Source organism: Epinephelus lanceolatus, chromosome 14 (assembly GCF_041903045.1).
Source record: "Epinephelus lanceolatus isolate andai-2023 chromosome 14, ASM4190304v1, whole genome shotgun sequence".
Classification (NCBI taxonomy): domain Eukaryota; kingdom Metazoa; phylum Chordata; class Actinopteri; order Perciformes; family Serranidae; genus Epinephelus; species Epinephelus lanceolatus.
Window position 1 is genome coordinate 36309084 of NC_135747.1, and position 18079 is coordinate 36327162.

Here is an 18079-nt window from a genome sequence, read left to right on the forward strand (position 1 = left end):
GCTCACAACAAGGTCTGTGGATTATCTTGAGCAACCAGGTCATGATTTCTGGAAAGAGACAGTTGAGTTTTTCAAATGCATTTTTTAGCGCTGTGAGCAGTAGCACCACAAGCTGAGTGCCATCTAGTTCCATTATGGTGGAGAGAAGGCAGACATCTCTGCAGCTGATATCTCCAACACTCTGCAGCTCACACCAAAACAATCTACCTTGATAAACAGTGCTACAGGTCAGAGGAAAAATATGTATATTTGATTATGAGGTGAACTGTCCCTTTAATGTTTCTATTAATACTTTTGTTTTGAGCCCTTAATTATAATTCAGCTCTAAATCACCATGTGATAAACACAAAATGACTGCCAACTGCAGAACCTACCCTTGACCTATTTTTCTTGGAAAGGATTACACTTTTTGTCTGTAATTATTTTAAAACCAGAGGCAAGATCCAGACAAGCCTGCTCTGTATTCATAACAACCGTTTCAAGATCCACAAAGATAATTCAGTGACAGCCAACAGTGATGCAACTGGTTAATTAAAGCGGTGGAATTCCCCAGAGTGGTTTACAGCTTATTTAGAGAGAGTGTTGATTACGTAAGAGTATTGAAAGTGGAACAATCAGTCAGCTAATTATTGATTTCCTTCAGACACAACAGGGTGACCCCTCCTCACATACACACAAACACACAAAGACACACACATCTACCCACACACAAACCAGCGGGCAGCCAGGCCAGAGTCCAGCACTTCAAACAAACAGCCATTGAACACCAATGAGGTCATGGCTTCACCGCCAGGCAAAGAGCTTCAACCGCTTGTCAGCCCAGTAAAAACCCAGTCTGGGGGGAGAGAAAAAAATCGCCCACTGACAAATGTGATGACTGAGTAAAAGGACAGGGGAACGTTTGTTGTGAAGCTTTACAAGAAAAAGAAACTTAGTGTAATTAGAAACATTCCTTTTTGGAGTCTCTTGGACTGCTTTATATAGATTCCTGCCTCGCTGTCGTGCCAGCTGAGTGCTAGTTAAATGCTGAGCAGCCGCTTCAGAATTACAACACTGCACAGAGCCGGGATTTTCTCAAGCAAAGGTTGACCAATTTGGAGCTGGACTGAGCAGCTGAACGCTGTTAAGCACTAACTACAGCTACCAGGCAGCTACTCTGTGTTACTTCTGTGCTTCAACAGAAATGCCTTGGAAACACAAACCAGTCCTCCTCTGTGTGTTGACAGCCTGCATCACAGCACTGGTGTTGGGTAAGTGAAGAAGCCGGTATTTTTTTTATTTTTTTTTTTACTTCTGCATGAGTTTTTAGGTTTTCTTGTTTTAGTTTAAGATGCTCAAGTGAAACAGGAAAAAGGGGGCTGAACTTTGTGAAACGTAACACTGCATGAGTACTTTACTGGAATACAGCATCATATAAAACATTAGAAAATATGATTCTTGACTGCACAACAGGATTACCTTTGTAGTTTCAGCTGGACATTGAGTGCATTAAGTGCAAAACTTTATGTTTTTAATACAAATATTAGCATGACATCATATAAATACTAAAATAATAAGACTGTCTCTGTGTTCAAAATTGCACAGTATTTAAGGTTAAACATTGATACACAGTGTTATTAGATAAAGTATCACCATCTCTTGTTTCCTCTCTCAAAAACAATTTGACTGTAATGTAATGTAATGTAACCTTAAAGGTCTACTTTGTAAGATTTAGGGGGATTTGGTGGCATCTAGTGGTGAGGATTGCACATTGCAACCAGACACAACTTCTCCTGGTTAAGATTCATTCAGTGTTCATTGTTCAGGAGTTTTTTACCAGGAGCTGAATTATCTGCAGAGGTTTTCTCCTCTTTAAAGCAATGGGACTAGGTGATTAAAACAAGTAAAAACACAAAAATGAACGTTCACGTTACAAATCAGTGTTTCTCCTACGCTGTTGGGCACATCGTAGACGCGCTGCTTGCCCAGTACCTGCTAATCTGTGCTCACCGTTTTTATGATCCGAATGTTTTTACCGGGAGCTTAATTATACGCAGAGGTCTCCTCCTCTCCACAACAAAAGAGCAGGTGAATAAAATTGGTAAAAACACTGAATAAAGCAGTTTCTCAATTAATCTGTGATTCATTTGTATGATTTTTTTTTAATTGTGTGCTAAGGTTTGCCAAAATATTTAGTTGTTCCCGAAATTGTGTCTAAGCAAGTAAGAAAAACTGTATTAGAGAAAGGAGAAAGAGCTTTATTTGGCCGTCATCTGGTGTCAAATAAACAATATGTCATGTTTTATTGTCTGAATTCATCATTTCAGCATTTGCTGTTGTGTGATGCATAAAGACCAACACTCAACATCCAGGCCCAATTAATACAACATTATGTCCTTCTAACTGAGCAGGTTTAGAGGAAAGGGGGAAATATGATGAGTGCGCTGACCTCAACAACACCACCTGGCAGGAGTACCGGCAGCGGAGAATCAAGCTGCAGGTCGAGTACCTGCTGATGACCAGAGCAAACATGGACTGTGCACAAAAGTTTGACCAGGACTCTCTCGGTGAATCACAGCAGCAGCTGTCCTACTTCAACATCTCCCGGCCCACCAAGGTCATCATCCACGGGTACAGGTGAGCAGAGGACCCTTAAAAACACTTTTTCCCTTTATGAGCCGCAATAGTTTTGGTTATTTCTCTTGATAGATTTTTTATTTGTGTGCTTGTTTGTGCTCTTCGTACTGCTTTGAAGTAGAAAAAGTTGCATAAAAAATGATCATGTCATCATGATGATTTCTACGCACCAGTCAGGATTTAGCGAGATCTGGGTGAGAATGTGATGAAGGTTAAAGGTTTATTTGGTCCGATCAAACCACTCTCACACAGTCCTGACAAAGCAGGTCAGCTGAGTAAATAAAAACTGACTTTATAACCACTCTAACCCCAAGACCATGACCTAAACAAACAAAAACTGTCCTATGAGTCATTTTTGGGAATTCGTACAAAGTGAAATCATTGTGAGGCTTCCCCTAAGCTAAGAAAATGTAAATCTGGGGGGACCAGCTTTGTTTATTTGTTTGTTTTAGACAAAGTTTATCACTAGTTTATAGAGTACAAGTCACTTCCTCCATCTGTCCTTTCCAACATCCTCCCACGTTGCTTAATCCCACCCTCCCTGACCCGACCCTACTCTCGCCTTTACCCCTCGCAGGGCCCTGGGCAGAAAGCCGTCCTGGGTGAAGGAGCTGGCGCGGGCCCTGCTGAGGGCGCAGGATGCGAACGTTGTGGTAGTGGACTGGGTCTATGGTGCTTCCTTCGCCTATAACCTGGTGGTGGAGAATTACAAGGAGGTGGCTCTGCAGATCTCTGTCCTCATCAACCAGATGCAGGTAAACGATAGACGTTACCCAACATTCGTAATTCACTTCTTTCTCAGAAGTTTAGGAGGTGATTTAATTCTAGCCTGAAATTGCTTAAATTTCTATTGTTGACAAACTCTAAAAAATCCATTGGTTCAACTTAAACAAATTAGGTAACAATTTATATTCAATTATATTTAGTCTTTTATAATCTGACAAACCCAATAAATGTAGTGCAACCAACATGATTTGTTTTGACCTCGAAAATTAAGTTGAACCAACCTAATATTTATCCAAAGATATGGTGATGTTTAGTGGTCAGGTTATATTTTCAATTCTATCCTACCCAAAAATGTCAAAAATGTTTTTGGATTTTGACAAACTCCTTAAAATAAGCTGTCAATTGACTAAAACATTTAATGTTGTTTTATGCTGAAAACTTTCTTTATTCCAAACGGTATCCACCAACCCCATGAATCATTTTTCACAGTGTACTTGTGGTAAACTATGAAAAATTACATACTTTGAGGTTCTCAGGGTGAGGTCTTTAGTTTGTACCAGAGACCCAGCTGAAAAGAAAAAGGGACAGAGTGTTTGCTGACAGCGCCCCGAGGCCGAACAGACTGCTTGAGGAAATCTGGTCGGGACCAGTCAGTGATCTCTTTTAAGTTCCTTCTTTAAACATACTTTTATTGGTGAGCCTTTCCTGATGTTACTTGAGTTCTAAGCTCATTTAAACTGTCTTTTATTTATTTAAGTTTCAGTCAGTTCTTTTAGTTGTCGTTTTCATGTCGTCTGTTTAACTATTGACACGTGAAGCACTTTGTAACTCTTCTTTGAAAAGCGCTTTACAAATAAAGATTATTATCATATGATAACAATTCAATATAGATAACTAAGGTCCAAGTAAATAAGCTTACTAAGTACTCTTATTAGGATCATGATTTCACTTTGACCTGGTAAACAAGAACACACCATAGCCTACATGAAGTCGCTAAGCCATAGACATATATACATAGACGCCGCATCGACTGCCTGAGAGCGTCCTCGCCGGCCGCCATCTTGGGTGGGTCTCGCTTCGCCTCCACAGTGCATTCACTTCTATTGAGGAAGGATCTGTATGCACAAGTAAAATAGAATAACTCACTGAATTTTCAACTGATTTTCACGAGGTTTGGTTTGTTACAAACGGCACATATGTAGTTATGATACAGGATGCTTTTGTACATAAAAAATGCGGGATTTCATGCTTTAATACTTTCTGCAGATAGCAACAGCATGTTATTTAGGTCACAACACAGTTATTTTCTTCACCTCAACCCCAGAGTGGAATATATATATATATATATGTATATATATATATATATATAGAGAGAGAGAGAGAGAGAGAGAGAGAGATCTATATCTATCTATATATATATACATATATATAGATAGATATAGATATACACACACATATACTGTGCTGCTGCCGTGGTCCTGCCAGATGCCTCCTGCTGCTGCCATCATTAGTCATTAGTCATACTTCTACTGTTATTATACACATATGACTATTGTCACACATGTATACTGCCAGATATTAATACATACTTTCAACATATTGTACCACAGTAGCCAGAACTATAACTATAATATTATTACTTTCATTAATGTTGTTGTAAGCTACTGTCATTACCTGCATCTCTCTCTCTCTCTCTCTCTCTGTCTCTCTCTCTCTGTCTCATTGTGTCATACGGATTACTGTTAATTTATTATGCTGATCTGTTCTGTACGACATCTATTGCACGTCTGTCCGTCCTGGAAGAGGGATCCCTCCTCAGTTGCTCTTCCTGAGATTTCTACCGTTTTTTTCCCCCATTAAAGGGTTTTTTTGGGGGAGTTTTTCCTTATCCGCTGTGAGGGTCCAAAGGACAGAAGGATGTTGTATGCTGTAAAGCCCTGTGAGGCAAATTGTGAATTGTGATATTGGGCTTTATAAATAAAATTGATTGAACTGATTGATATACACACACATATATATATAGGCTATACTGTACTGTATAAACACAATATACACAATACAAAACATAGTATAGCATATTAATAAATGTATTAATATATTTTAATAAAGAAAAAGCTTGATTGTTGATTGAGTTTATTTCTCACACACACTCTCTTTTATACCCACAGCCATCAGACTTAATAATTCTTTGTTAAATAGATGATCTTACAGACTTCTTTGAAATTTTCTTTGGGGATTAATAAAGTTCTTCTTATTCTTATTACAGTGACTGCTGTGATCCCTCAAAAGTAGAAAAAAACATTTTCAGTATTTACATAAACACTGACATTAATTTTTGTATTGGTATTATAACTATGAAAATGGGACTGTGGTCAAGATAATTTGAAAAAAGATACAGAAGGATGAGCAGCAGGGGATATTTGCAGCACAGCTGGTGGAAAAGTGAATATGTGCACAAAGGTGTGCTATACATAATATGCTATACTGTGTTTTGTATTGTGTATATTGTGTTTATACAGTATATAAATACTGTATATATATATATATATATATATATATATATATATACAGTACAGGCCAAAAGTTTGGACACACCTTCTCATTCAATGCGTTTTCTTTATTTTCATGACTATTTACATTGTAGATACTCACTGAAGGCATCAAAACTATGAATAAACACATGTGGAGTTATGTACTTAACAAAAAAAGGTGAAATAACTGAAAACATGTTTTATATTCTAGTTTCTTCAAAATAGCCACCCTTTGCTCTGATTACTGCTTTGCACACTCTTGGCATTCTCTCCATGAGCTTCAAGAGGTAGTCACCTGAAATGGTTTCCACTTCACAGGTGTGCCTTATCAGGGTTAATTAGTGGAATTTCTTGCTTTATCAATGGGGTTGGGACCATCAGTTGTGTTGCGCAGAAGTCAGGTTAATACACAGCCGACAGCCCTATTGGACAACTGTTAAAATTCATATTATGGCAAGAACCAATCAGCTAACTAAAGAAAAACGAGTGGCCATCATTACTTTAAGAAATGAAGGTCAGTCAGTCCGGAAAATTGCAAAAACTTTAAATGTGTCCCCAAGTGGAGTCGCAAAAACCATCAAGCGCTATAACGAAACTGGCACACATGAGGACCGACCCAGGAAAGGAAGACCAAGAGTCACCTCTGCTTCTGAGGATAAGTTCATCCGAGTCACCAGCCTCAGAAATGGCAAGTTAACAGCAGCTCAGATCAGAGACCAGATGAATGCCACACAGAGTTCTAGCAGCAGACCCATCTCTAGAACAACTGTTAAGAGGAGACTGCGCCAATCAGGCCTTCATGGTCAAATAGCTGCTAGGAAACCACTGCTAAGGAGAGGCAACAAGCAGAAGAGATTTGTTTGGGCCAAGAAACACAAGGAATGGACATTAGACCAGTGGAAATCTGTGCTTTGGTCTGATGAGTCCAAATTTGAGATCTTTGGTTCCAAGCGCCGTGTCTTTGTGAGACGCAGAAAAGGTGAACGGATGGATTCCACATGCCTGGTTCCCACTGTGAAGCATGGAGGAGGAGGTGTGATGGTGTGGGGGTGTTTTGCTGGTGACACTGTTGGGGATTTATTCAAAATTGAAGGCACACTGAACCAGCATGGCTACCACAGCATCCTGCAGCGACATGCCATCCCATCCGGTTTGCGTTTAGTTGGACGATCATTTATTTTTCAACAGGACAATGACCCCAAACACACCTCCAGGCTGTGTAAGGGCTATTTGACCAAGAAGGAGAGTGATGGAGTGCTGCAGCAGATGACCTGGCCTCCACAGTCACCGGACCTGAACCCAATCGAGATGGTTTGGGGTGAGCTGGACCGCAGAGTGAAGGCAAAGGGGCCAACAAGTGCTAAACACCTCTGGGAACTCCTTCAAGACTGTTGGAAAACCATTTTAGGTGACTACCTCTTGAAGCTCATCGAGAGAATGCCAAGAGTGTGCAAAGCAGTAATCAGAGCAAAGGGTGGCTATTTTGAAGAAACTAGAATATAAAACATGTTTTCAGTTATTTCACCTTTTTTTGTTAAGTACATAACTCCACATGTGTTCATTCATAGTTTTGATGCCTTCAGTGAGAATCTACAATGTAAATAGTCATGAAAATAAAGAAAACGCACTGAATGAGAAGGTGTGTCCAAACTTTTGGCCTGTACTGTATATATCCCACTCTGGGGTTGAGGTGAAGAAAATAACTGTGTTGTGACCTAAATAACATGCTGTTGCTATCTGCAGAAAGTATTAAAGCATGAAATCCCGCATTTTTAATGTACGAAAGCATCCTGTATCATAACTACGTGTGCTGTTTGTAACAAACCAAACCGCGTGAAAATCAGTTGAAAATTCAGTGAGTTATTCTATTTTACTTGTGCATACAGATCCTTCCTCAATAGAAGTGAATGCACTGTGGAGGCGAAGCGAGACCCATCTAAGATGGTGGCCGGCGAGGACGTCAGCTCTGATAGGCAGCGGCAGTCAATGCGGCGTCTATGTATATATGTCTATGTCGCTAAGCCCCTCCCTAAAATGGCCGCCTTCAATCCTACTTTAGCAATCTCAACTATGCAGGAGGCTATTCGGGCTCTCAGAGAACCTGGAAATATCCTCTATGTTCAGCATAAGGAGTCGAATTTTTCACTTTTCGAAAGCCAAATATTAAAGAGGAGAAATGTTGAATATGGATAAAACAGTGTGGAAGACCTCACTCACAGCTGAATCTATCAAAGATCAATAAACCCCTTCATTTGCTTCAAGGTCAGATGCTAACCAATGTTAGCTAGCTTAGAATGTTAGCAAACAAAGTTGTTTAAATACAAATTATAAGTTAGTTATGTTTTAACTCAAAGTTAGGTAGTTATATACCATTTAAGACTTCATGCACATTAAACAGATAAAAAGTGTGATAATTTAGTTTTGCTAGCAATGGGCTAAAACATGTATTAGATAGTGCCAGCTTTAGGGAGTCATAACTACATGTTAGCTTAAAATAAACATTGCTTGTAATGGAACCAGCTAGCTCTTCTCATTTAAACTCAAACCATGAGTTTTCATATTGACATGTCACTGGTGGGTGGAATTGTGTGAATTACACATGGCATTTTATGAGTGTAGTCAGTATAATATTTTTTAAATATGAAAGGAATGAGAGAAGATTTAGAGATTGAGCCTGTGTTGTTTGACAAAATGTGTTTAATTAAATAAAAGGATTTATGAGGAAAAGGAAAGCTCATCCTCCATATTTGTCAAAGGGATTTTGTTTTTGCTGTTTTAAATTAATGGATGTTTTAAAGGTCCAGTGTGTAGGATTTAGGGCCATCTATTGGCAGAAATAGAATATTATGTACCTATGTTTTCATTAGTTTATAATCACCTGAATCTAAGAATTGTTGTGTTTTTGTTACCTCAGAATGAGCTGTTTATATCTACATAGGGAGCAGGTCCTCTTACATGGAGTCCACCGTGTTGTCCTACAGTAGCCCAGAAGGTCAAACCAAGCACTGGCTCTAGATAGGGCCTTTCCTCTTTTGTGTTTGTTTGGGTTTTTTTGCGTTATCCAGGGTAGTTTTTGACAAAATATTTGAATACTTAACACCTTGAACCATGGATGATTACATGATGAGTGATGGTGGTGGTTAAGATGATGTTAATACTGATGCTTGTTGTTGATAACCATGTTTTTTTTTAGATGTCTATAGATGCCTAGATGGTTTGATGTTGAAAACAGCATCATGACTGACAGATGTTGATCTTACAGTCGATATTATCCATCTTGTAGGGTCACGATGCACTTTACTTACTTACCCTTGTTCTCAGCTGCTGCTAGCCATACAATTTGCTCTGAATTTTTATTTATTTGGTTATTTTGAGTATCTATATTCTTATGTGTTCACTTGTGCCTTTTTATGTATGTTTTTACTTGCTGTGCAACTCATTGCCCTCCAGGGACAAAATAAAATTGAAGTTGAAGTTGTGGCATTCCAGGGTAGGAGTACTGGTGGACCTCTGGGGCAACAAACAAAGCCCAGATTCTGGTGTACGCTAATCTACAGAGAATGGGAAAAATGTGTGGTCATTCATACAATACAACTCATTTTTTGCCTCCCTTCAGGTCAGCCAGCCATGCCTCACCACTACGTCTGAAAGTGCTGATAGAAATTCTACAGCAAATTAGTTTCAAGTATGTTGCTGTTCAGGAGTGATGCACAGTCCTGATTTTGCTATTTGAATAAAACAGAGACACAGTTTAGCACCCAGTAAACTCAGAGTTACCACAGAACCACTGCAGAAACTGTTTCAGGTGAAAATAAAATGACTAAAGATTGCATCTGTCTTGTGCAACAGAAACATGGATGCAAACTAGAGTCCTTCCACTTCATCGGGATCAGTCTTGGGGCGCACGTCGCTGGTTTTGTGGGGACTCTGTTTGAGGGGAAGATAGGAAGAATCACAGGTGAGTCCATGAATTGGAAACACTTCACTATTGTCTAAATGCAGGTTTTTCTTCTTTCACTTGTATATTGTGTGAAGAAAATACTTTGATGCAAGTTTTGCTTCACCTGTGCTTCACTTCAATTTGAAGAATCACCCTCCTCTACTAAATAAATAACAAAACCATGAGGGAGAACTTCTGTAATACTGTTGTTGGTTGGAAAAATAAAAGGTGCCGGCTACTGTTATTCTGCTGCAGAACAACAGGCCAGACAATGAAGTCTCTCACAGAGCCTCTCACTCTGAATGTGCTTTTAGTGTGACCTTGAAAGATTAGCCTCGCTCTTCAAAGGACAACAGCACTTTGATAAGAGAGCCTCTCTGAAGCTGACGTCTGTTCCCAGAAAACACCAGCCGACACAATGCGCCACTGTTCGCTTGTTTATATCAGGTCTTTTTGTCTGAGTGGGGAAGCTGGAGCGAGTTTGAAGTGCAAGTCAGAGGATACGCAGTTGCTGACTGGAGTCTGGTCATCAAATTTGAAAAATGGAAAAATAACAGCTTTAAGAAATCAATACGTTCAAACCATCGCAAGCTTTCAAAAGTCAGCTGTGGGTAGAGGTCAGTAAAGCTCTTTTTCAGTACCAGAAAGTTTGGGGACATCTAAAGTAACATCCCTAAGTGCATTTGTGTTTGCTTTCAACGCGTCAATTCTCTTTTCATTAGGAATAAAAGCTCAGGACTAACGAGACTCGTAGAAGACAGGTGTGACAGGAAACAGGCGAACAAAGACAGGGAGTAAAACCAGACATTACACAAGAGGAGAGAATCTACAAAATAAAACAGGAAGCAGATTAAACATGACTGAATAACAAAAAACAAGCAACACAAACACAGAAGTCCACAAAATAACATAATATTGATAAAAACCCAGGATCATGACAAAAGCTGCTTTTATTCTCACAAAGTGATCATGTAAAACTTAACCCCAATGGTTTGTGACTGTCAACAACTATCAGCCATGGATACTTTATTTACAACACATAACCAAGAAAAACCAGGCTCATCACAGTTCTCATGCTATGGGAAAACATTTTCAGAGCACTCAAGGAAAAAAATCCTCCTGAATCATTATTTCCAATGAAGTGAATTTCATGCTGTCCTTTTATTCCTAAACATATGTTCTTCTTCTTGTGACCCAGGTGTTGACCCAGCTGGTCCCATGTTTAAAGGAGCCGACACATATGACCGTCTGGACCCGTCTGATGCTCAGTTTGTCGACGCCATCCACACAGACTCTGACTGTGAGAAAACTCTACATTGAATACCATAAAGCCTTACAATTACGCTGTTTTCTTTTCCATTATCACTTAAGTACTAAAGGCACCACTGCAGCATTAATGAGGTTTGATTTCTGCATCAGATTTTGGTATTTCCATCCCTGTCGGTCATGTGGACTTCTTTCTGAACGGAGGAAAGGACCAGACTGGATGTGCTCGCTCCAGGTTCAACTCAAGTAAGTTCAGCACTCACTGAAACCTAAAAGCTGAGAATAAACAACCTTAGAGAGTCTGTTGTTTATAAATGTGTCCTCTAAATATAGCTCAGACTGTCCACTTTACTCTCTTGACACATTTAAAATTTTAAATAAGTATAATTTTCTGTAGACACCTGGCTCCGTCAGTGTTCTCTGTGTGTTCTGTCAGTTCTCATCTACTTCCCAGTGTATGGTTATGTGATATGTGACCACATGAGGGCGCTGCATGTCTACATGAGCGCACTCAACGGCTCGTGCCCGATAGTGGGGATCCCGTGCCACAGCTATGAGGACTTCCTGAAGGGACGCTGTTTGGACTGTGATATCTTCAAGGGCAGGTGTCCAACTATAGGTGAGAGAACACAAGCCGTATTTAAATGAGTTACGTGAAAAATAAAGATGGTTATTTTCTGCATGCTTATTTAATATTACCTGAAGTCACTCCTTCAACATGATGTTGGGGACTGAGTTGTTTATGTCATGCTACAAAAAATATATTACAAATATCTGACCATATAAATAGACTCACTGGAGAAGTACTGTTAAGGCCTCTGATACAAACTACATTTACTCAAATACTGTTCTTCAACTTTGAGGGACTTGTTCTTGAGTATTTATATTTCTTGCCACTTTGTGCTTCTACTCCACTACAACTCAGAGGCAAATTATGTACTTTTTATCAATTGATTGATTGACTTTTTAGTCCACTAGATGCATCTGACAGCTTTAGTCACTTTTCAGAATACAGGTTTTTACCCCTTCCTGTCCAGTGAAAATCATGTATCTCAGTGGTGCACCAAAGGGGTGGCCAGGGGGATGTCTTTAATGATGGATTTATACTTCTGCTTTGAATCGACGCCATACCCTACACTGTAGCCTGACGTGCACCTCCCCAGAAATGTAACCACACGTCGCGGCGACACAGACCTCCTGTCTATTTCTGGAAGCTGAAATTGTTTCCCTCAGTGGAAACGAAGCTTTTATTTACTTTACGTTACTTTACTTTCACAGATAAGAAACAATAAATTGTGAAGACAATAAAGCCTCCACAAAAATCTTTGCTTGTCACTAGGCTAATTTATAGAATGTAAAATGCCATAACCTTGTGCTAATTACATTAGCATGTTATATTTGCTTGGAAAACATGTTTAGTATAAGACAGTTGTTTTGTCAGTGAACCTTATGAGTTGTAATGGAGCCGAATTTGTAACATGACCTTTGTTAAATGTTGTTGTTGTCCTTGGCTTTATATGAGTAGAGGAAAAGTCTGCTAGCTGCTAGGCTAATTTATACAATATAAAATGCCATAGGCTTGTGCTAATAATGTTAGAATGTTGTATTTGTGGGGAAAATGTGTCCAAATAAAGACAAGTGTTCGTCTGTGAATGCTGCGAGTTATAGTGAAGCTGATTTGTGTACTTGTGTTTGAAACTGTCTCTATTAAGTCGTGATTAAAGTGGATTTTGGGTGTGTTTTGAATAAACTAAACTTGACGGCACTTCACAGAAACCCTGTCGCTGACTAGAGTTTTTGGAGGTGTAACTGCAGCAGACACGAAAACACAAGTATAAATGCTCACAATGGCGTAGGCCACGTGCGTAGGCCACGTGCGTAGGCTACGTGCGTAGGCTATGGCGTAGAGTCTGCATAGATTAATAATCATCAGTACTGTAAATGTACCAATTAAGAAGGTTAAGACAAGCATTAAAACCAATATAAAAGTCTGGTAAGTTGATAGATTTATATCACTTTATTGCAATGCAGCCTTTTAAATGGGGGAAAACACCACGATACATCACGATACAAGGACATCCAAAATCTAACAAGATATATATCGTCTCATATCTTGATAATTGTTTTGAATTTACTTGCAGTGGAGTATTTTCACAGTGTGTAAAAGACAGACAGTCACAGGTGTTTCCATCAGGGTGTGGAGGGACAGGAAGGTGGGGTAACATCAAACCACTGAAAGAATATAAACTGGGTATCTGTGAAGTCTCAGTATCACCAGCAGATATGACATCAGGCTGCACTCAGGCAGCAGCTCCGGTCTCGTCACACTGCGGCTTTTGGCACTTTCTTATCATTTCAACCCTCTGATACTCCAACAGGCGCTGATACAGTGACACAGTTAACATACATGGAGCCTGTTTGATTTGTGTGACGTATGGGCAGCTGCTTGACACCATGACTCCACTTACAAGGGTGTGTGTGTGTGTTTTTTTTCAGGTTTATCAGAAAACAATGGGATAACCACGTCTCCACTCCCCAGAGAGCAGAAGCTGTTCCTGCTCACTACGTCTTCACCACCTTTTTGCTGTGAGTGTCCGACTGTCCTTGAACTTGATTATTCAAACACACTGATATTTGGATTCTCTAAGAATTTGCAGTCTTACCAGTTGAGCTTTCAAGATGGCTAATTATTTGAATGTTTTATATAGTGCCCTTCTTTCATTCCAGCAATCAAACAAAAGTTTTTATGTCGTAGTTCAGTATTAAATCTATGTTTCCCGCTCTGCTCAGCTCATCACATCCTGCTGCAGCTGGAGGTTTCTCCTCTGGATAAGAGCGCTGAGTTGGAGGTGACACTGACGACCGAGAACCAGGGAACACAGCGGCGGCTCAGGCTGTAGGTACCACATCTGTAACGTCACAGTTTTTATTCAGTTTTCCAGAAATTTTAGCTGTTGAAAGTCCTCTCTACACATAGATGTTGTTTTGTACATGCAGAACAAAATGCTGTGGTTCAGTGTTGTGTTGGTGAGATAGTGATAAAAAAAAGAGGGTGTTATTGTTTATATTGTTGTCGTGCACACCAACAAGAGGTCCAGTTACATCATCCATGATCCTTGTTACAGAATCTAAACTCTGATATCAGACCAGAAGTTTAAGTGGAGCAGATTCAGTGTGACAGCTGGTCTGTTTGACAGATTCCGATGCAGCAGCGCTCATCCCAGAACTTGTACTGTAATGTCTTTTTTTTTTTGTTTTCCCAGAAAAGCTGAGCAGGCAGCTTCTGTTTATAGAAGAGATGTATTGTATGTTTCACTGTAAACAGGCCTGGCCAGGTGCAGAGATATGTGTACAGATTCACCTGAGTTCAGGAGGACTTCAGCTGCTCACATTGTGCATACTAACATTCTTACAGTTCTAGATATATTATATGTGATGACATGAACTATATATTGTTGTGTCTGTTGTCTCTTAGGCTGTGACATTCACTGACATATCTTGCTGCATCTATAGCGCTGACACTATTTTCTCCAAGCAGATGTTGCATTTTAGTCTGGTCAGAGAGTGAATCAAAATCTCGGAGTTTACATTTTATTTTTGTAAAGAACTTGATTTTGATGTCATCTATGCTTCAGTGTAGCAGGAAATAGTGCTTTGTCTCGACCTGTCTCTGAGGACAGAGCTGACACAGCCTGTCTTCTCTCTGCAGCCAGGCCTGCCTGTGTCTGCCAGTCTCTGTGGCCAGGCTGTTATATTATATAATGTTATATTAGCTGTGTCTCAGTTCAGGTGCTGCAGCCTTTGAAGGCTTCATTTGAAGACCGATTGCATCACACCGGTGCTACCAAGGCTTCAAATGTGGCCGAGAAATGCAGCCTTCTTTCCCAGAATCTGGAGGATGCAATGGATGAATCCTTCATGGCCCAACCTATCCCAAGATGCATTGCAAGCCGTTGACAATTATATATTGAGTTAACTAACAGTTGTTAACTAGCTAACGGTTAACTGTTGTTAAAATTACTATTAGCTAGTTTATCTGAACACGGTCCATCATCAGCCTGAAATATATCAAATGGTGGTGTCCCTGGCGGTGAATCATCTCCTCAAGTATTGAATGAAAAATATATATACATAATAACAGTCTCTGGGTCCATGATTTAGGGCTCACTAACTTACTAGCTTACTCCTTCTTTCATCAAGCGCAGCTGGTTGCTATAGGTAACAAGAACACCAACAGTTCGGGGCGAGAACAACTGGTGATGCAACCAGGAAATCTGTTCAGTTTGGCTGATGCGGCCTTCAAAGGACGTGGCTGACGTAGACCGCGAGGGATGTGTCCTTCAAAGGCTGCGGCCCCTGAATTGAGACACAGCTTTTATATTATACTATATCATATTACATTATACCATGGTCTGGTTGATACTCAGTTCTGATTGACTGTAGAGTGCTTCAGATTTGGCACAAACATTCACTTGGACTCAGCAACTGATTATATTTTGGAGGCCAAAGGTCAAATACAATGTGACCGTGAATCTGTCTTATTCTCGTGAACGAGATGTCTCAAGAACACCTTTAGGGAATTTTTTGATGTTTGGCACAAACATTCACTTAGACTCAGCAATGAACTGATTAGATTTTGGTGGCCGAAGGTGAAGGTCAGTGTGACCTTGAATCTGTCTCATTCTCTTGAACGTGATATCTTGAGAACACCTCAAGGAAATTTCTTTAAATTTGGCACAAACATCCACTTGGACTGAAGAATAAACTGATCGGAATTTGGTGGTTGAAGGTCAAAGGTCAGTGTGACCTCACAAAACATGTTGTTGGCCATAACTCAAAAATTCTTACAGGAATTATGACCAAACTATAAAATACTCTCACATGTATTTGTAAGTGATAAAAACAAAAACAGGAGCCATTCTGCATAATGAGTGCTTTTACTTGTCATACTTAAAGTATATTTTGCATATAATGCTTCCATACTTCATGATGTTTACTTGTAATGAAGTATTTTTAGATTGTGGTATTTCTAGTTTTACTAAAGATAAGGATCAGGGTACTTCTTCCACCACTGGTTTATATTTTTGTATTAAAAACGAAAATGTAACAGTCAAGAAAAGCAGCGTGAGACGTAGCAGTCAGTCTGTCCAAGTCATAAACACAGAAGGAAACAACTGTCCTGTGTGATGAACGTTGATTATCTGAGTGTGTGTCTGGTCTTGTGTGGTTATGACAACATTATTTACACGCACAATGTGTGTTTATGTGTGTGTATTGCAGTCGGACAGATACGACGGTGTACAGGACGGTGTTGTCTCACCCCGTCGCTCTGTGTGAGATCCACACCATCAAGCTGAAGAACACCGGAGCTCGTTTCTACAGACAGGGAGACGTCCACGTCAAGTCTGTGTGCCTCACAGAGTTCCCCTCTCTCAGGTGCAGTATACCTGTCACATGACGTGCACACACATATTGTTCTGTTGGAGCTCCCACGCCTCCTCTTGCTAGATTTTGTCCTGTAAATCAACAACAGCTTCCAGGCCTGTTTCTGTTGAGCGGCCACATACGGAGATAAAGTATACAAGTAGTCAGGGCTGTATATCTGACTTGATTTACAGTTACTTAAGTTCTGTACTCAGTGACACTGATGGGTTTCCACTGTAATGAGTTGTGTTTATGTTGGCCAATGAGCAAGAAATGGCAGTAAAATGTTTTTTTTATTTAAACAGTACATTCTGCGTTAGAGGCTCCTCAGCTCTGATTGGTTGTTTTCCATCACATGTGGTGGATTCTTGCAAATGCCATAAGAGGCACTATGAGACGGCAATAAAACGTGATTTTTTTCCCCACACACTATCTGTGTCATATACTACTCTGTGGATGTAAAGACAGTTTCAGCAAATAAAGAAAGAAAGAAACAGAACATTTAAATGACATTGAAGTGTGCTCGTTTCAGGCGAGAGGAGCCACTGTGTGTGAACAACTTCCACGTCAGACGAGGAGCTCCGTGGTCACATGACTTGGTGCAGGTGTGTGGCTTCTACTAAGGAAGTGAGATCTACTCAGAAAGACACTGAGGGGGGAAACACATCTACAGTGAAGTCACCGTACTTTCACTGTTTCACTGTTGACCATAATGATCAGAGCCAAAGACTGCATTTTATCCTGGAGAGGAAGTTACCATTAGAGAGACGATCACTCTGCTACTGATAACAAGCAGCCTAGTTGTACTTTATTATTTGGTTATTTGGCTAATCCACTGATCCTCCAACATCATGACTTTGTTGTTATTCAGGTTTGCCTTTCCGTTCTCCCCCTGCAGCTCCCTATTCTTCTGTATTCTGGTTTTAGGATGTTCCAGGTTTCTTACATATTTTCTAACTTGTAGTTTTAATGGTGCTGAATTCAGTTTGTCTTGTAATAAACTGGTGACTGTGCTCTGCTTTTCTCTGTAGATGTTTGAAAGTTAAATATTGATGTTTGACATTGGTGGACACCAATTCAGTTACACTGATAAAGACATACTTGTTATATTTCATTTCTTTTCTGCTGATAAACCCCCTAAATCCTGTACACGCTGGGCCTTTAAGTGACCTTCTCACAGATATGACAGGAAGTAGACAGTCACAGAAAACAAACTACATCTTCACTGCACACAAAGAGCTTTATGAAGAAATCATGGCCCCATGAACAAAACACAGACATCTTCATTTTAGTCCCATCTCTGTATTTTGGAAGTCAATAACAAGACAAATAATGCAGTTCACAGTTTACACGTGTATTAAATATTTAATTAGTTACAAAATTAAAAAAAAAACAAAAAAAAAAACATGATGTACAGGCATCCAATATATCGCCAAAGAAGAACAAAGAGGTTCTCCTACAGAAGAATTTGACATTATTAAGGGTGCATTCAGACCAATGAAACATGAAAGTGAAATGGAGAAAAATCTAAACAGGCCAAGCTGCAGGTTAAGTGTTCGTACATGTGTGGAAAGTT

General features: G+C 39.8%; 1 protein-coding gene across 2 annotated transcripts; it reads left to right on the top strand.

Moving 5' to 3' along the window:
* The first annotated feature begins 750 nt into the window (after window positions 1–750).
* pla1a (phospholipase A1 member A) lies at window positions 751–17516 on the top strand. 2 transcript variants are annotated; one of them, XM_033617510.2, is made up of 11 exons: window positions 751–1250; window positions 2391–2616; window positions 3194–3371; window positions 9723–9831; window positions 11012–11113; window positions 11233–11325; window positions 11516–11698; window positions 13576–13665; window positions 13870–13975; window positions 16360–16515; window positions 17036–17516. In XM_033617510.2, exons 1-11 carry the CDS (start codon window positions 1184–1186, stop codon window positions 17124–17126), a joined length of 1401 nt encoding a protein of 466 aa, XP_033473401.2. In that variant the 5' UTR covers window positions 751–1183; the 3' UTR covers window positions 17127–17516. The 2 variants fall into 2 exon arrangements, with proteins under 2 accessions (XP_033473401.2, XP_033473402.2); XM_033617511.2 differs by having other exon boundaries at window positions 11534–11698.
* The last annotated feature ends 563 nt before the right edge of the window (window positions 17517–18079 follow it).